Genomic DNA, 16,035 nt, shown 5'->3' on the forward strand with positions numbered 1-16,035 from the left:
CCAGCCAGCAGGGCCAATGGCCAGGGATGATGGGAGTTGGGAGCCCTGCAACATTTGGAGGGGGCGCCAAGTTGGCTATCCCTAAAGTAGAGCAACCAACCACCTGAAAAGATTTGAGATCTGCTTCAAAGCTCTGTACTAGAATTCAAAAGACGAACACAAGAACCTTCTAAACCTAACACATTGGACCAAAACATGGCACCTTTTCCTTGTTACTCTTCCACTGAGCTTTGACCAAAGCATAGGCAAAATCACAGCAGAAGCTTTTGAGTTCTTAGAAAAAACATTTCAAAAAAGAAGCCACTCGGTTAGTTCCTGGGTCCCATGGAGGCGAGTGGGAGGAGGAAGCCAGTGCAGACCTGGCGGCTAAGCAGAGCTCCCTATCATTCCCAAATAAAGCTGTTCATGTTTGAGTTTGCCTGAAGTGCCTGGAGTCTGTTTCTAAGGACGGCAGCTCGGTGGATTCTGGGAATCAACAGCTTTGGTAGAAGGAAAATAAAATAAAATAGGCAAAGAATTTGGAATCATTCCAATCTGCAAAATTCAGAAGGTGATCTTTGCTACAGCTTCTTTTAATGTCCAGTCTCTTAAGCCATTTATATTTTCAACACTAGTGGCCTAGATGGATTTTAGTGCCTCATAACAGTCTCAGGGTGAAATAATAAACCCGAAGAGGAGTAAACACCCTGGTGTACTTAATGCGAGACCAAGCAGATGAAATTCTGCTCTCACTCCAGCTGAGTCAAAATCATCTGAAGAAATATGACAAAGTGATTGGAAGATTGGAGAGGCATTCCAGCGGGCCACCAGGGAATCAGCTGAAAGGCCATCAACATGGGATAAAACATCCCCTACCACTCTCTGGAAACCATTTGGATCCATTAAGCGGCAGGGGCGGACCATCCGAATCTGTCCCACCTCCCTGCAGAGGAGAAGGGTCGCAGAGAAGTTCAGCGTAAAAAGTTGAGCTAGGGGTTCTGCCCATCAATCCATGAATGTCTTAAATAATTCTATTGATAGACCATCTAGACCTGATTTGCCCAGTTTGAAACTATTGATTATCTCTCTAATTTCCTCCTCTTTCACCCTTGGCCACTCCTTTAGTTTATCTAGTTTGTTATCGTTGGTCTCCTTTCCATAAAATTTACTATGTTGATATGAAGTACCAAGATCATTTAGATTCTGCAAAAATAAGTCAATGCAATGGGTCAATGGGAGAGGGTCAAGGGACAACAATAGGGCACCCATGGGGGCAGCAGTGCCCATAAAGTAGATAGAAGCCAGAAGCAAAAGGAACAAAGAAGGTTACAACAGAAACTGCCCATGGGAGCAGTCTAAAAAGTTAACACTCTGAGTTAAGAGGACAGATGCCTGTAGCGCAAAGGAAGAGACACAGAAAATAAAACGGCCCAGGTAAAGATTCTGTATGCTATACAGTGGTGCCTCGCTTAACGGATGCCCTGCTTAACGAAATTTCCACTTAACGAAAGGATTTTTCGAGCAGAGGTTGCCTCGCTAGACGAATTCGTTTTACGAAAAATTCGTCTAGCAAATCGCGGTTTCCCATAGGAATGCATTGAAATTCAATTAATGCGTTCCTATGGGGGGGGAAATAAAAAAAAATTCAATGCATTCCTATGGGATTCGCTAGACGAATTTTTCGTTATAAGAAAAGACCTGTGGAACGAATTAAATTCGTCTAGCAAGGCACCACTGTAATTGCAATAAAAAGGGGCAATTTGCAAAGGTATGTTTTGCAGGTTCAGCAATCCCATTAACTCTGTTTAAATCAAAGTTCAAGAAGAGCCTCTTAAAATCTGACAAAAATCTGAGTAGCGACCGTGGAATGTTCAGAACTATTTTGTGGAGTAAAAGCAAGGAAATCAAAAAATGATTTATGTGCTGGATGAACTTGTTGGGACGAAGAGCATGTGAAGACGTGAGGAAAGTTATATCAAGCAGTTTAACAATTGGTTGGCTATTCCCTGTTTCCCGCCTTGTTTCTAGAGTTGAAGGTGATCAAAAAGGGTGTGTGTGGGAACAACCAGTTGGGTTGTAAGACCCAAATGGCAGCACTGCAGGGCTGCTGTGCAGGTTTGGGTACCGAAGGGGGTGTGAGAGGCTCTCTTGAGCATAGGCCAGTAGCTGAAAGTCTGTTTAGAAGGACAGCTTCCATTTGACAAGATCCTATAGAAATAATCCCCAAGAGTTTCATGAAATGAAGCTACAGTACAGCAAAGGCCACTGTCCAACAATGAGGAGATCCGATCATCACCACGAAGACAACCAAAGGAAGAAGAACCATAGACACCTGGAATCTCCACCATCATCCTAATGAACCAGGAGTGGTTGGGAAGTGAGGCCACCACAGCAGATCTGAAACAGGCCCCATAGGGGGAAGGGGCTAAAATGAAACAAGGTGATGTGTTAATTCCTGTGAAGATGAATGGACGGGGAAAGCCAGTGTGTGCCTGGAGGCCACAGAGTAAGCAGGGCTCCCTTTCTATTATACTTAAATAAAGCTGTTCATGTTTGAGTTTACCTTCAGTGGTTGGAGTCTGTTTCTAAGCTTCTTGCCTTCATTCTGTTGCATAGCATATCCAAATGTACGTTCATTACTTTTGGAGCTGCAACAGTTTCCCAAAAAGTAGTCCAGCCCATTCATATGTGCACATATGTGCAGTGCAGTGATATGTGACCTTGACAATGACCTTCAATGTCACTTTTGAGGGTGGCATCCACCCACAATTTATCCTATGTAAAATTGATCTGGCATGGGCACCCGATTTTATCTCATTGGCACCATTAATTTATTTTGCTGAAGCACTGTCTGGATGTTGTCTGAACTAGTATAATACAAAATTGGAGGTTTAGCAAGCAGCTTAGTAGCTCTTGTGACTCATGTTAGTTCTTATTGGATTTACGTTCATTAACAAATCCATGAAAACAATGTGGTAATTTTAGCACAAGGCAGGTTCAGAAGGACTCCCTAAGCTGCTTATAAACTCAGCTTGAAAACCTTTGAAAGATTCAGTATGATTTACAAGATATGCCTAAGGAAGAGCTCTTTCAAACAACAGCATCCTGCAACTAAACACATGGTCTAGAATATGAAAAGTAAGAATCGCCAGAATGAGAAATATCTTGCAACTCAACGGTAAGGAATTCCGCTTTCAAAACAATTGAAGTGGTGCCACTCACCACTGTTAATGAAAATGCTGAAAGGTGCATAGACAGAAAGGCACATTTATTTGTTAATATAAATGTTATATAATGAAGCTGTGAATTAAGATTACGGTTAGAAATCAAAGATGTTGAACTGCTAGGTTTTGCAAACTGGCTGTTCGTCACAGTCCAGAGAGTTGAAAGACTGGCTTCTTTCATACACAGCAAGCTCTTCTCTCTCTCTCTCTCTCTCTCTCTCTCTCTCTCGGCCACATTTAGCACAGCTATGGGAACTTTCCTAAGTTTTACCATGATGGAGGAAGTCGCAGATGTTATTTGCATGTCTGCCCCATCCAAAGAGGGGTTTGTTTTTTAAAACAAAATGGATTAATTGATTAGGGGAACCGAGCCCTTTCTCTTTCCTTCCATTACTACACTGTGCTCTATCGCCTGAAACGCCTTTCTCCAGGCCCAGCTCTGATACCAGAAGTGACTCAGGCTAGGCAGAAATGTGCCTACACGGAAACAACAGCCTAAGGGGATGTCAGGTGGGAAAGGTGGGGCTTTAGTTCTGCTCACCCTTTTGTGGTCATAATTATACTGTCTCTCCTTTGAGACATGAGTGGAGCAGATATGGGAACAAGAAATGTGTCTGTTGCTGCCACATCTCATTCAGAGAGAGGGATGGAGGAAGGAATAGAACCTCCATTAGTGAGTTGCAGTAAAAACGTTCCAAGTTAGTTGTGCAATGTCTGTTAGCTATATTTAGAACACTCTCTTACCTTGAAGGAAGCAGCCCTCAAACTTCCTGTACTTCCTCCAATTTTAGACACACCAGACAGTGGCTTGATTATGGAATATCATAGCCATTTTGTATTCCAACAGTGTATAAGGCCAGAAAATAATTTGACCTCTGTAAGAATGCTGGTATATGCAGAATTCATCATGCGAAAGGCTGGACTGGATGAATTCCAAGCTGGAATTAAGATTGCCGGAAGAAATATCAACAACCTCAGATATGCTGATGACACAACCTTGATGGCAGAAAGTGAGGAGGAATTAAAGAACCTTTTAATGAGGGTGAAAGAGGAGAGTGCAAAATATGGTCTGAAGCTCAACATCAAAAAAACCAAGATCATGGCCACTGGTCCCATCACCTCCTGGCAAATAGAAGGGGAAGAAATGGAGGCAGTGAGAGACTTTACTTTCTTGGGCTCCATGATCACTGCAGATGGTGACAGCAGTCACAAAATTAAAAGACGCCTGCTTCTTGGGAGAAAAGTGATGACAAACCTAGACAACATCTTAAAAAGCAGATATCACCTTGCTGACAAAGGTCCGTACAGTTAAAGCTATGGTATTCCCAGTAGTGATGTATGGAAGTGATAGCTGGACCATAAAGAAGGCTGATCGCTGAAGAATTGATGCTGAGGAGACTCTTGAGAGTCCCATGGACTGCAAGAAGATCAAACCTATCCATTCTGAAGAAAACCAGCACTGAGTGCTCACTGGAGGGACAGATCCTGAAGCTGAGGCTCCAGTACTTTGGCCACCTTATGAGAAGACTCCCTGGAAAAGACCCTGATGTTGGGAAAGATTGAGGGCACAAGGAGAAGGGGACGACAGAGGACGAGATGGTTGGACAGTGTTCTCGAAGCTACGAACATGAGTTTGACCAAACTGCGGGAGGCAGTGCAAGACAGGAGTGCCTGGTGTGCTCTGGTCCATGGGGTCACGAAGAGTCGGACATGACTAAACGACTAAACAACAACAACAAGAAGAATGCTGCCTGTGGCCCCATGAGCTTTTCATTGCATTGACTTGCAGTCTGAAATCTCCTCCCTCCCTTCTCAGCTTGCACCTCCTTCCACCCTCCAATCAATCGTACCTGGTGAATTTTTTGCCATTTATAGCTATCAGATAACACGGTAATCACAGACAGATCTTAGCCAATCTCTTCCGTTGGAGAATGGTTAGGTATGTCATTTCACTAATCAGACAGGTATCTAATGTGCAGAACTTTTTCAAACATAGTTTTCAAACTATGGATTGGCCAAAAACACTGCAGAGCGAACACTTCTTGTGTCTTCTCCCTCTGGTTTATCAATACCTCACTACAGCCATTAACACCCAGGACAGATTTGGACTTTGCAGGTCCCGAGAATGGAGTTTTGTGCTTGCACAAGGAGCATGTTTTAAACTGGGACATGGGAACCACTTTCCCAGTGATACAGCATGCACAACTTAAAGATCCCCAACTGAAACTGGACTTTTGAGAAAAATATTAGAACACGACAGGGTGAAATAAAAGTGGCAGCATAGCCCCAAAGTGGTGGTAGTCAAAGGAAGGACATAGTGTTGGGCACAGAAAGTCCTAGGTTACCTGCTGTGCTTGCTGCAGCAATTCCATGCGTTCATGTAGAATCTGGCAGTCAAATTCACGGCTTTGCCTCAGTATCTGTCTCCGCACCTTTTCCACAGCAGCGCACAAGTCCTCCCTCTGGGCCTCATTCAGGGATTCACTCACTCTCTTCCCTGACTCCTGCTGCAGAGCATTATAGAGGGTGGCTTCCAGCTCCTGGATTTTCTAATGCAATGCAAATCATATTCAAGAGAGACTCATGTTTGAACACAGTGAGCCAACCGCACACAAGACGGCAACAACAGGAAGGCAAGGGAAGCAAAGCTTGCAGGGCATAAGGACACAATTCAGCAGCAGAGAAGCAGCTCCCACATGAGGTAAACAAGTAGAGAATGTCTTGTGTGAAGGGCTCACATGGTGTAGCACTATATCATAATGCTATTATTCAAATTTATGCTGTGTGTATGCGCTTTGCATACTGTGCACAATTCTGGCTGCCTCACATCAAAAAGTAAATGGTAGAGCATGAAAAGTTTTAGAAAAAGGCAACCAAAATTATTAATGGGCTGAAAGAACTCTAACAGGAGGAAAGGTTACAACATTTGGGGCTTTTAGCTTAGAAATAAAAGGCAAACAGAATGGTGGCAGCATGATACAGGCATACAAAATTACAGTGTGTGGAGACACTGGATAGAGAAAAGTATTTCTTCCTCTCTCACAATAAGAGAATCCAAGGCTGAATCATAGAATCGTAGAGTTGGAAGAGACCACAAGGGCCATCCAGTCAACAAACACAGTAGTTCTTCACATAGTACTTAGTTGAACTATGGCATTCTCTACCACCAGCTGTAGGAATGGCTACTTTAAAAAGGGGTGACCCAGTTTTATGGAGGACGAGGCTATCAAGTCAGGGTGTCTGTATAATATCTGTGTAATCTCTCTCTCTCTCTCTCTCTCTCTCTCTCTCTCTCTCTCTCTCTCTCTCTCTCTCACACACACACACACACACACACACACACACACACACACACACTCCTATACATTTTCTATAGAAAAGAAAGGAGAATTCACTGTCCATTTTCACGGGGGAATAATGGTCCTGAGAAAATGGAAACGCAGTTTGGTCCAGCGCTAGAGTCCACCGGCTGGGTCAAGTGAAATTCTTCCTGTTGCAATTCCCTACCATGTGCTATCGTAAACATGTATTTGTCAACACTGTATACAGAGAGGATTCTCTGAAACCAGTTTTTTTTTGTTGCACTCAGGATCATAATTGCATGAGTGGAACCTGCCACCAGGCCCATGCAGAGCTTGTCTGAGGCCGGAGTGGCGTCTTGTCAGAATAAAGTTAAAACTCAAACAAAAAAGCCCCCATTTTTAAGTGAAAATTGACTGGTCTTTGCCTCTTCTGTCTACCTGTTTGGCAGTTGAAACCGAGAGAGCAAAGTTGCCTGGCAGCTTGTAAGAGTTTCTAGAAAAGCATTACCCTCATACTTGGAAAGCCTAGAAATAAACTTGATTTCTGTAGGACTAGAATCAATCTGACTAGCTTGAACTGAACTCCAGCAATCATAGTTTTAAAGAATGGAGGTAACAACCCCCAGGACTGCCATTGCAAGAACATGAGAACAAGACATTTCAAACCTCTGCCACAAATGGTGTAAGTATTGCAATCCATTAAAACTTTGAGTATGCTGCTTAAAACACCTTAAAAAACAGTTCTCACCCTTTTTATCTCTCTCAACTCGGCAGTATCTAGGTCCTTCATTTAGCAGAATAGACAGCATACATGAACACATATGAATTTTACTTTCAGCAAACACGCAGATTTCCTACCATATAAGCCTGGTCCAGAGCTTGTTTCCTGTAGTCAAGTTCTTCCTCTAAATAACCCTTCTGTTTACTGAACAGGTCCTGAGTAATAATAATAATAATAATAATAATAATAATAATAATAATCATCTCATCATCAGCTTGACTCAAAATGTCACAAGACTTGGCAGATCAGGTATCCATAGCTAACTAGTCCACAAAGGCCAAAAAGAGAGCGAGATAACATGCACAAAGTTAGACAACAGTGCTGGGTATAGAACTCCTTTCAGCTCAGCACTAAGAAAAGACAAAGATTTTGGTTCTGGTTTCCGCCTGCAGGAATGGCGGACCTGTTTTCCATCTCTCTGACCTTCGTAAGGAATTTGGCGGTTGCTAGGGGAGTAAATGGCAACCCCCTACCCTCTCCGGGGGTTACGGAGAGGGGCCGCTGGCCCGCGATGCCCCCAGACCCACTCCGACTGTTTTTGGAGTGGGGGGAGCTTGGGCTGAGCACTTACGAGGGCCAGGACTCCCGGACGCTAATCTGCATGGCGGGGATTTCCATGGTTAAAGAAGATAATTAGGCTTAAATCTATGGACATACTTCAGAAGGAGGGGAAGAAGCGCTGTTTACTGCTGAGAAATTTATGCTGCTGAGGGAGAGGAGTCAAAGACTGTACTGCATCTGGAAGAAGGATTGATGGGGACGGAGCGATAAGGGAAGTGAGTTTTTATTTTTTCTTCATATATGTTGCCTCGTACCTTCCCGGACGCGATGTCCTGGCTTGTTTGGAGTGAAAGAGAAGCAAAAGACTGTGTGAGTTGAACTTTATAACTGTTGTTACTGAGCATATTTTTTAAAGATGTGGAGTTGCCGATGAGAAAAGCCCCCCCCAGTCGGACGGAAGGAGTTCTGGACGCGTTCGGAGGATTTATGAGCTGTGACGCACTTTAAATTGGAGCAGCGACCTGAAGCTAAGTTCAGCTATAGGGCAAGGAGATCCATTAATTTACCAAGAGTTTATGGTTTGATGTTTGGGTCTCCTGCCTGGAAAAGCTGTAAATTCTATAAAGATCGTAAATCTTCATGGCTATGAGAGAAAACGAAAGTGATTTGAGCTTTTTAAGATGGCGCTGCTTCGAGCTGCTTCGACGCAACAGGGAGCTCCATTAAGAAGATTTATGGGGAGGCTGGACTGATTAACTCACACAGGAGAAAGAACATCTGTGAAACTTTGTTTGATATTTATCTCAGCAGCTGGGAAACAATCGGATGAAAGTGGAAAACATCTATGTGACTGTAAGGGGAAGATCTGGATTATTATGAACTTGGAGGACGATTTGAACTTTAGAAAAAAGACGGCAGTGGACGGTTGCGAGGAATTCCCAATTTCTTGAAGCATGGGAACCCAAATAAAAAATTCTTTAGATGATTTGGCATAACATTCGGTTTGATTGATATATATATGTGTATAATTTGAAATATTGAATGTGATATAATTGGTTTTAATTGGAAAATTAATAAAAATATTTTTTTTTTTAAAAAAAAGAAAAGACAAAGATTTTCCTATTTGTTTCTAAACTCGGGTGTCTGCTGTGCAGACATTCACCCTGTGCAGGAAGAAGGGGCCGCTTTACCATCTGCAGAGGCCACCCAACTCTACAGAAAAATTATGGAAGGGTTTCATACTGTTGCAGAAATTCAGGGCCGTCTTAAGCGCCCCTGGCGCCGTGGAGCGACGGATCCCTCTGGCGCCCCCCGCCCCGTTTCCCAGCGCGGTGGGCGGGCGGGCGCCGTGCGACTGCCACAGGCGCTGCTGTGCGGCGGGCGGGCAGGCACAGCGCGGTTGCCGTGGGCGCAGCTGCGCGTCGAACCGGCCGGCCAGCGGGCGGGCGCAGCTCGCGGCGCCCTCCTGGCGGGCCAGCGCCGTGGTGCCCTGCGCCACCGGGGGTCTACCTAGAGCCGGCCCTGCAGAAATTTATGTATAGGTTGGGGGGGGGGTTACACCTCCAGCAGATATCATGCACATGCAGCCCACTAGCAAAATCAGCACAATCACTTTTGTGACTTGTCCCCACAAAACACTTCAATTCACTGATAAATGTATCTATGTACTGGCTCACTGGGAAAACTTCAGAAATTCATATACTGTAGACATGTGAGCTCAGCTACTCAGCAGCCCCTCTGCCTGAGTGATAATCCCTGGCATCCTGATACCTGAGTGCCAGAAAGGTAGCCATTCCAGAAATAGCAAATCCAGATGAAGACAAAAGGGTGTGATTAACTTGGCTGGGAAACAGGGAAATGTAAATATCTCTTTTGTTACACTTGACAGATGTTTGGTGGAGGGCAAGGGGAGGCATGGGGCAGGGTCCAGGATGCTCAGATTACTGCCACCAGACCTCCCCTTTCACGATGTAACCATGATGCATTAGTGAAGCAGTTTGGGGGGAGTGTAATATGGGGATTAGCAGCTAATAAAAGTTTGGATTCTCTTTTGTATGGGGCTTCCATCTTGTTTCACCTGGTGGCAGGTGGGTATTCCTGGCTGGTGTCCTGGGTTTTTTTTGTCCAAGGGAGCCCTCAGATTTCTCCGTTAACAAAGAACCCCCACAACCCCAAAACTGCCCCACCTAAGGGTTACCCAGGTGTTGTTGTTTAGTCGTTTAGTCGTGTCCGACTCTTCGTGACCCCATGGACCATAGCACGCCAGGCACTCCTGTCTTGCACTGCCTCCCGCAGTTTGGTCAAACTCATGTTCGTAGCTTCGAGAACACTGTCCAACCATCTTGTCCTCTGACGTCCCCTTCTCCTAGTGCCCTCAATCTTTCCCAACATCAGGGTCTTTTCCAAGGATTCTTCTCTTCTCATGAGGTGGACAAAGTATTGGAGCCTCAGCTTCACGATCTGTCCTTCCAGGGAGCACTCAGGGCTGATTTCCTTAAGAATGGATAGGTTTGATCTTCTTGCAGTCCATGGGACTCTCAAGAGTCTCCTCCAGCACCATAATTCAAAAGCATCAATTCTTCGGCGATCAGCCTTCTTGATGGTCCAGCTCTCACTTCCATACATCACTACTGGGAAAACCATAGCTTTAACTATACGGACCTTTGTCGGCAAGGTGATGTCTCTGCTTTTTAAGATGCTGTCTAGGTTTGTCATTGCTTTTCTCCCAAGAAGCAGGCGTCTTTTAATTTCGTGACTGCTGTCACCATATGCAGTGATCAAGGAGCCCAAGAAGGTAAAATCTCTCACTGCCTCCATTTCTTCCCCTTCTATTTGCCAGGAGGTGATGGGACCAGTGGCCATGATCTTGGTTTTTTTGATGTTGAGCTTCAGACCATATTTTGCACTCTCCTCTTTCACCCTCATTAAAAGGTTCTTTAATTCCTCCTCGCTTTCTGCCATCAAGGTTGTGTCATCTGCATATCTGAGGTTGTTGATATTTCTTCCGGCAATCTTAATTCCGGCTTGGGATTCATCTAGTCCAGCCTTTCGCATGATGAATTCTGCATATAAGTTAAATAAGCAGGGAGACAATATACAACCTTGTCGTACTCCTTTCCAAATTTTGAACCACTCAGTTGTTCCATATCCAGTTCTAACTGTAGCTTCTTGTCCCACATAGAGATTTCTCAGGAGACAGATGAGGTGATCAGGCACTCCCATTTCTTTAAGAACTTGCCATAGTTTGCTGTGGTCGACACAGTCAAAGGCTTTTGCATAGTCAATGAAGCAGAAGTAGACGTTTTTCTGGAACTCTCTAGCTTTCTCCATAATCCAGCGCATGTTTGCTATTTGGTCTCTGGTTCCTCTGCCCTTTCGAAATCCAGCTTGCACTTCTGGGAGTTCTCGGTCCACATACTGCCTAAGCCTGCCTTGTAGAATTTTAAGCATAACCTTGCTAGCGTGTGAAATGAGCGCAATTGTGCGGTAGTTGGAGCATTCTTTGGCACTGCCCTTCTTTGGAATTGGGATGTAGACTGATCTTCTCCAATCCTCTGGCCAATGCTGAGTTTTCCAAACTTGCTGGCATATTGGGTGTAGCAACTTAACAGCATCATCTTTTAAAATTTTAAATAGTTCAGCTGGAATATCATCACTTCCACTGGCCTTGTTATTAGCAGTGCTTTCTAAGGCCCATTTGACTTCACTCTCCAAGATGTCTGGCTCAAGGTCAGCAACCACACTACCTGGGGTGTACGAAACCTCCATGTCTTTCTGGTATAATTCCTCTGTGTATTCTTGCCACCTCTTCTTGATGTCTTCTGCTTCTGTTAGGTCCTTACCACTTTTGTCCTTGATTATGGTAATCTTTGTACGAAATGTTCCTTTCATATCTCCAATTTTCTTGAACAGATCTCTGGTTTTCCCCATTCTATTGTTTTCCTCTATTTCTTTGCATTGCTCATTTAAGAAGACCCTCTTGTCTCTCCTTGCTGTTTTTTGGAAATCTGCATTCAGTTTCCTGTATCTTTCCCTATCTCCCTTGCATTTTGCTTGCCTCCTCTCCTCCGCTATTTGTAAGGCCTCGTTGGACAGCCATTTTGCTTTCTTGCATTTCCTTTTCCTTGGGATGGTTTTCGTTGCTGCCTCCTGTATAATGTTACGAGCCTCCATCCATAGTTCTTCAGGCACTCTGTCCACCAAATCTAAATCCTTAAACCTGTTCCTCACTTCCACTGTGTATTCATAAGGGATTTGATTCAGATTGTATCTTACAGGCCCAGTGGTTTTTCCTACTTTCTTCAGTTTAAGCTGGAATTTTGCTATAAGAAGCTGATGATCTGAGTTACAGTCAGCTCCAGGTCTTGTTTTTGCTGATTGTATAGAGCTTCTCCATCTTTGGCTGCAGAGAATATAATCAATCTGATTTCGATGCTGCCCATTTGGTGATATCCATGTGTAGAGTCGTCTCTTGTGTTGTTGGAAGAGAGTGTTTGTGATGACCAGCTTGTTCTCTTGACAGAACTCTATTAGCCTTTGCCCTGCTTCATTTTGAACTCCAAGGCCAAACTTGCCAGTTGTTCCTTTTATCTCTTGATTCCCTACTTTAGCATTCCAATCCCCTGTAATGAGAAGAACATCCTTCTTTGGTGTCATTTCTAGAAGGTTTTGTAGGTCTTCATAGAATTGGTCAATTTCACTTTCTTCAGCTCCGGTAGTTGGTGCATAAACTTGGATTACTGTGATGTTAAAAGGTCTGCCTTGGATTCGTATCGAGATCATTCTGTCATTTTTGAGATTGCATCCCATTACAGCTTTTGCCACTCTTTTGTTGACTATGAGGGCCACTCCATTTCTACTACAGGATTCTTGCCCACAGTAGTAGATATGATAGTCACCCGAACTGAATTCGCCCATTCCCTTCCATTTTAGTTCACTGATGCCCAGGATGTCGATATTTATTCTTGTCATCTCATTTTTGACCACATCCAGCTTACCTCCATTCATGGTTCTTACATTCCAGGTTCCTATGCAATATTTTTCTTTACAGCATCAGACTTTCCTTTCGCTTCCAGGCATATCCGCAACTGAGCGTCCTTTCGGCTTTGGCCCAGCCGCTTCATCAGCTCTGAATCTACTTGTACTTGTCCTCCACTCTTCCTCAGTAGCATGTTGGACGCCTTCCGACCTGAGGGGCTCATCTTCCAGCGTCATAACTTTTATATGCCTGTTGTCTTTGTCCATGGAGTTTTCTTGGCAGGGATACTGGAGTGGCTTGCCAGTTCCTTCTCCAGGTGGATCACGTTTAGTCAAAACTCTCCACTATGACCTGTCCATCTTGGGTGGCCCTGCATGGCATAGCTCATAGCTTCTCTGAGTTATTCAAGCCCCTTCGCCACGACAAGGCATTGATCCATGAAGGGTTACCCAGGTATGCTTCCTTAATGGTGGCCAGTTAGATCCTGGGCAGCAGAGGGCAGTATGGATGATAGCTCTGAGTGAGTGAATAGGTATTGACCCTGCTTCATTCAGCTACAGCTTTCTTCTACCTGGCCTTTTCCACACTTACCTTTTGCTTTAATGATCTGTGTCTCCAAGCACTTTATTTTTGCCCTGCTGCTTTCCCCAGGAAAACTTGCTCTTTAATGCTGAAGCGGAACAAATGGCAATTCAGATTTTCTGTGGACTGCTGTTTGCTTTGATTCAGCAGTAAAGAGTGGGTTTTCACTTGTAACTTGTACCAAGGGGCCTGCAAGCAGAATAGAACAGAGGCCTTAGCTTGTTTCCCCTTCCATAGTGAAGCCCTTCCACGGCTCTAAAGGAGGTTTCCACAAAGGCACCTCAGAGAGCAAATGTGGGACATTACTAAGGGTGGTCGTGTAGGAGCCTGGTCTGCTTTGGAATCTCAAGAGATATGATCAACTAATATCCATACTAAATTCTAGTGATTTGTACTTTGTAGACGACTCACAGGCAGCTGTGGAGAGAGCAGCCAAGAGGTCTGGGAAGGAGAGAAGGGAAACTCTGATCCTAAACCTCCGGTGCCTTGTGGGACATCTTCAGGAGAAGAAACCCTAGAAAAAATCCGGAGTGGAATCCCTAAGATGGTTGGATGGCACCTTGTATGCCTTTTCCCGGCAACTCCAGCAGCCAAGCTGGTGCCAAACATATTGCTCTTGCTTTCCTTCGGACCACATCAGGGAGGCCAAGATCCTGTCACCTGGGCAGCCCAGGAACTCCATACACACTGTCCAGGCTTGCACTCCAGGGAGGTCACTTCAGTGCTGCTAACACGGCAGCTTGACTTCACCCCCAGAGGCACACAGATGGAGGCCCACAACAACAATAAACATTGGAGGGCAGGGGAGAGGAACTCTGCTGTATAGCAAGCAATGACGTGATAAGGAACTGTCCAACCTTGGAATCCGAAAGTAGAAAAAACACAATGAGAATGATCAGTACTGCCAAAGCCGCATGAATTTAGGATATAGGGCCTGCTCCTGCACCTTTTGATAGCATTAATATTGTCAGCATTGATATCGTCAGAATCAACTTGCTGACGAACAGTAAGAGTTGGCACAATGGAAATCGTGTTCTTTGGTTTGGACCAAAAAATGTTCAAGGAACCCAGGCGGCTGAGCGACTAGGGAGTGAAAGAACTACAATCTGGCCCAAACACCACTTAATAGCCTCAGAAAACAAGCAAAACCTCCTTTCTTCACTTATTTCTGAAACATAATGCTGAACGAAACGGAAGGTGTGGGCAGGTGCCTTTGTGGGGGAAAGACTTCATTCACTTACGGAGCCATGCCTTTAATTTCTGGGCCAATTTAATGCATTTGCCAACTACAAAGGCATGCTCAAGGCAAAATAATGTTCATGCACAATGCCAGTCATGCAGTCATTTATATCAAGTGGGGGGGGGGTGACCCCAACGCAACATGCACCCGTGTTCCTGTTATTTGCCCAAGCTAAAAGGCTACGAAATGATGCTTCTCTTACCTTTTCATTTTCCAGGTCAATCATCTTCTGCGTGAGGGCAGCTTCAGTTTCCTCTATTTGCTTTAGCCACTATATAAAAATGATGGGGGCAAAATAAAACGGCAGTTTGAGACAGAGCTTATGCCAAACATTAGGTAAGTAAAGCGCTTTACCTTAAATTCCATCATTTTCTCAATTTTGTACACAACTATTGATTTGGACACCTGAAAACGATGGCTAATTATAATGAGCGAGCATTGGCTACTGTAAGAGATAGGGCTTGCAGAGAGCAGCCCACTCTGCTTACTTCCATCAGATGGGAGAGCAGCAGCAAGTCTGGAAGGGAAAACCAGGAACAGGAAGGGTTAAGACGGGTCCAGGGCTCTGCAGAGTCCTGGTGGCTCAGCTCCAGGCTGGTAGCAAGGAAGCAGGGGAGGAGCTAGCTTCAGCAGGGGCTGGAAAGGAGGTAGACCGGCACCTCAGGAGCCTGGTTTGGGACCACGGAGGACCCATAGAGCAAGGAGGAGGGGCGTTTGGATGCCGAGTCTTAAAAAGGGGGTCAGAGCCCACGAGACGCCATTGTGGGCTTCTGCCCCATGCAGAGCAGACATGATTTGAGACATCTCACCACTGTATATAGCATGCACAATAAAACTATGAAAATCCAGAGGATGTGTGGAGTGCTTACTCGGGAGTAGCCAACACCCATCTGTGACAGCAAGCCCACAATCTTTTGATGGCTACCCCGAGGGGAGAGACCTGGGAACGTGGCAGCATCTAAATCGGAAGAGAGAAATGCCAAGGAAGGATTGGCACACGTGAGGGGAGCAGCAGAGAGCAAGCTGCAGCCAGCACCCTGCAACTATGGAACGGCTCAAGCACCAGGTAGGCACCCGGGCACAGGGGAAGCCAGGCTTAGTGAACCGAGCAGCTCTGAACACAGCCAAGCCGGAGGAGCGGAGGCTGGACAAGCAGAGAAGACACTCGGGAGGGCTGAGGAACTGATTGCCGCCACGGGCCAGCACTTGGTAGGGCGACCCTCAGCACAAGCTGGCTCTAAGGCGGAGAGGCATGGTGGCGTGGAAGTGCAGGAGGCTGAGAGGCGACTCCGGGCAGAGGGGACAGACGGAGGGGAAAGGCAGCGGCCACAAGTTCCCATACAGTCCCGGGGAGGCAGCTGCAGCCCAGCACAGACCCCTCCAGCCAGATGTGATGCAGAGGGACAAAGCCCGCGCGCGGGTACTTTCAAACGCTGACGCGGGAAAAC

At 45.3% G+C, this 16,035-nt stretch overlaps 1 protein-coding gene across 2 annotated transcripts in view; it reads right to left on the minus strand.

Moving 5' to 3' along the window:
- Positions 1 to 16,035, minus strand: part of JAKMIP1 (janus kinase and microtubule interacting protein 1) — a 112,969-nt gene that overhangs the window by 9,618 nt on the left and 87,316 nt on the right. For both annotated transcript variants that reach the window (XM_035113222.2, XM_060279034.1), the window contains exons 16-18: positions 14,790 to 14,858; positions 7,364 to 7,441; positions 5,549 to 5,752 (exon numbers count right to left, since the gene is read on the minus strand). In XM_035113222.2, the coding sequence (XP_034969113.2) occupies positions 5,549 to 5,752; positions 7,364 to 7,441; positions 14,790 to 14,858 (351 nt within the window). The remainder of the gene's footprint in view (positions 1 to 5,548; positions 5,753 to 7,363; positions 7,442 to 14,789; positions 14,859 to 16,035) is intronic.

The sequence above is a fragment of the Zootoca vivipara genome, chromosome 9 (assembly GCF_963506605.1).
Source record: "Zootoca vivipara chromosome 9, rZooViv1.1, whole genome shotgun sequence".
NCBI lineage: Eukaryota > Metazoa > Chordata > Lepidosauria > Squamata > Lacertidae > Zootoca > Zootoca vivipara.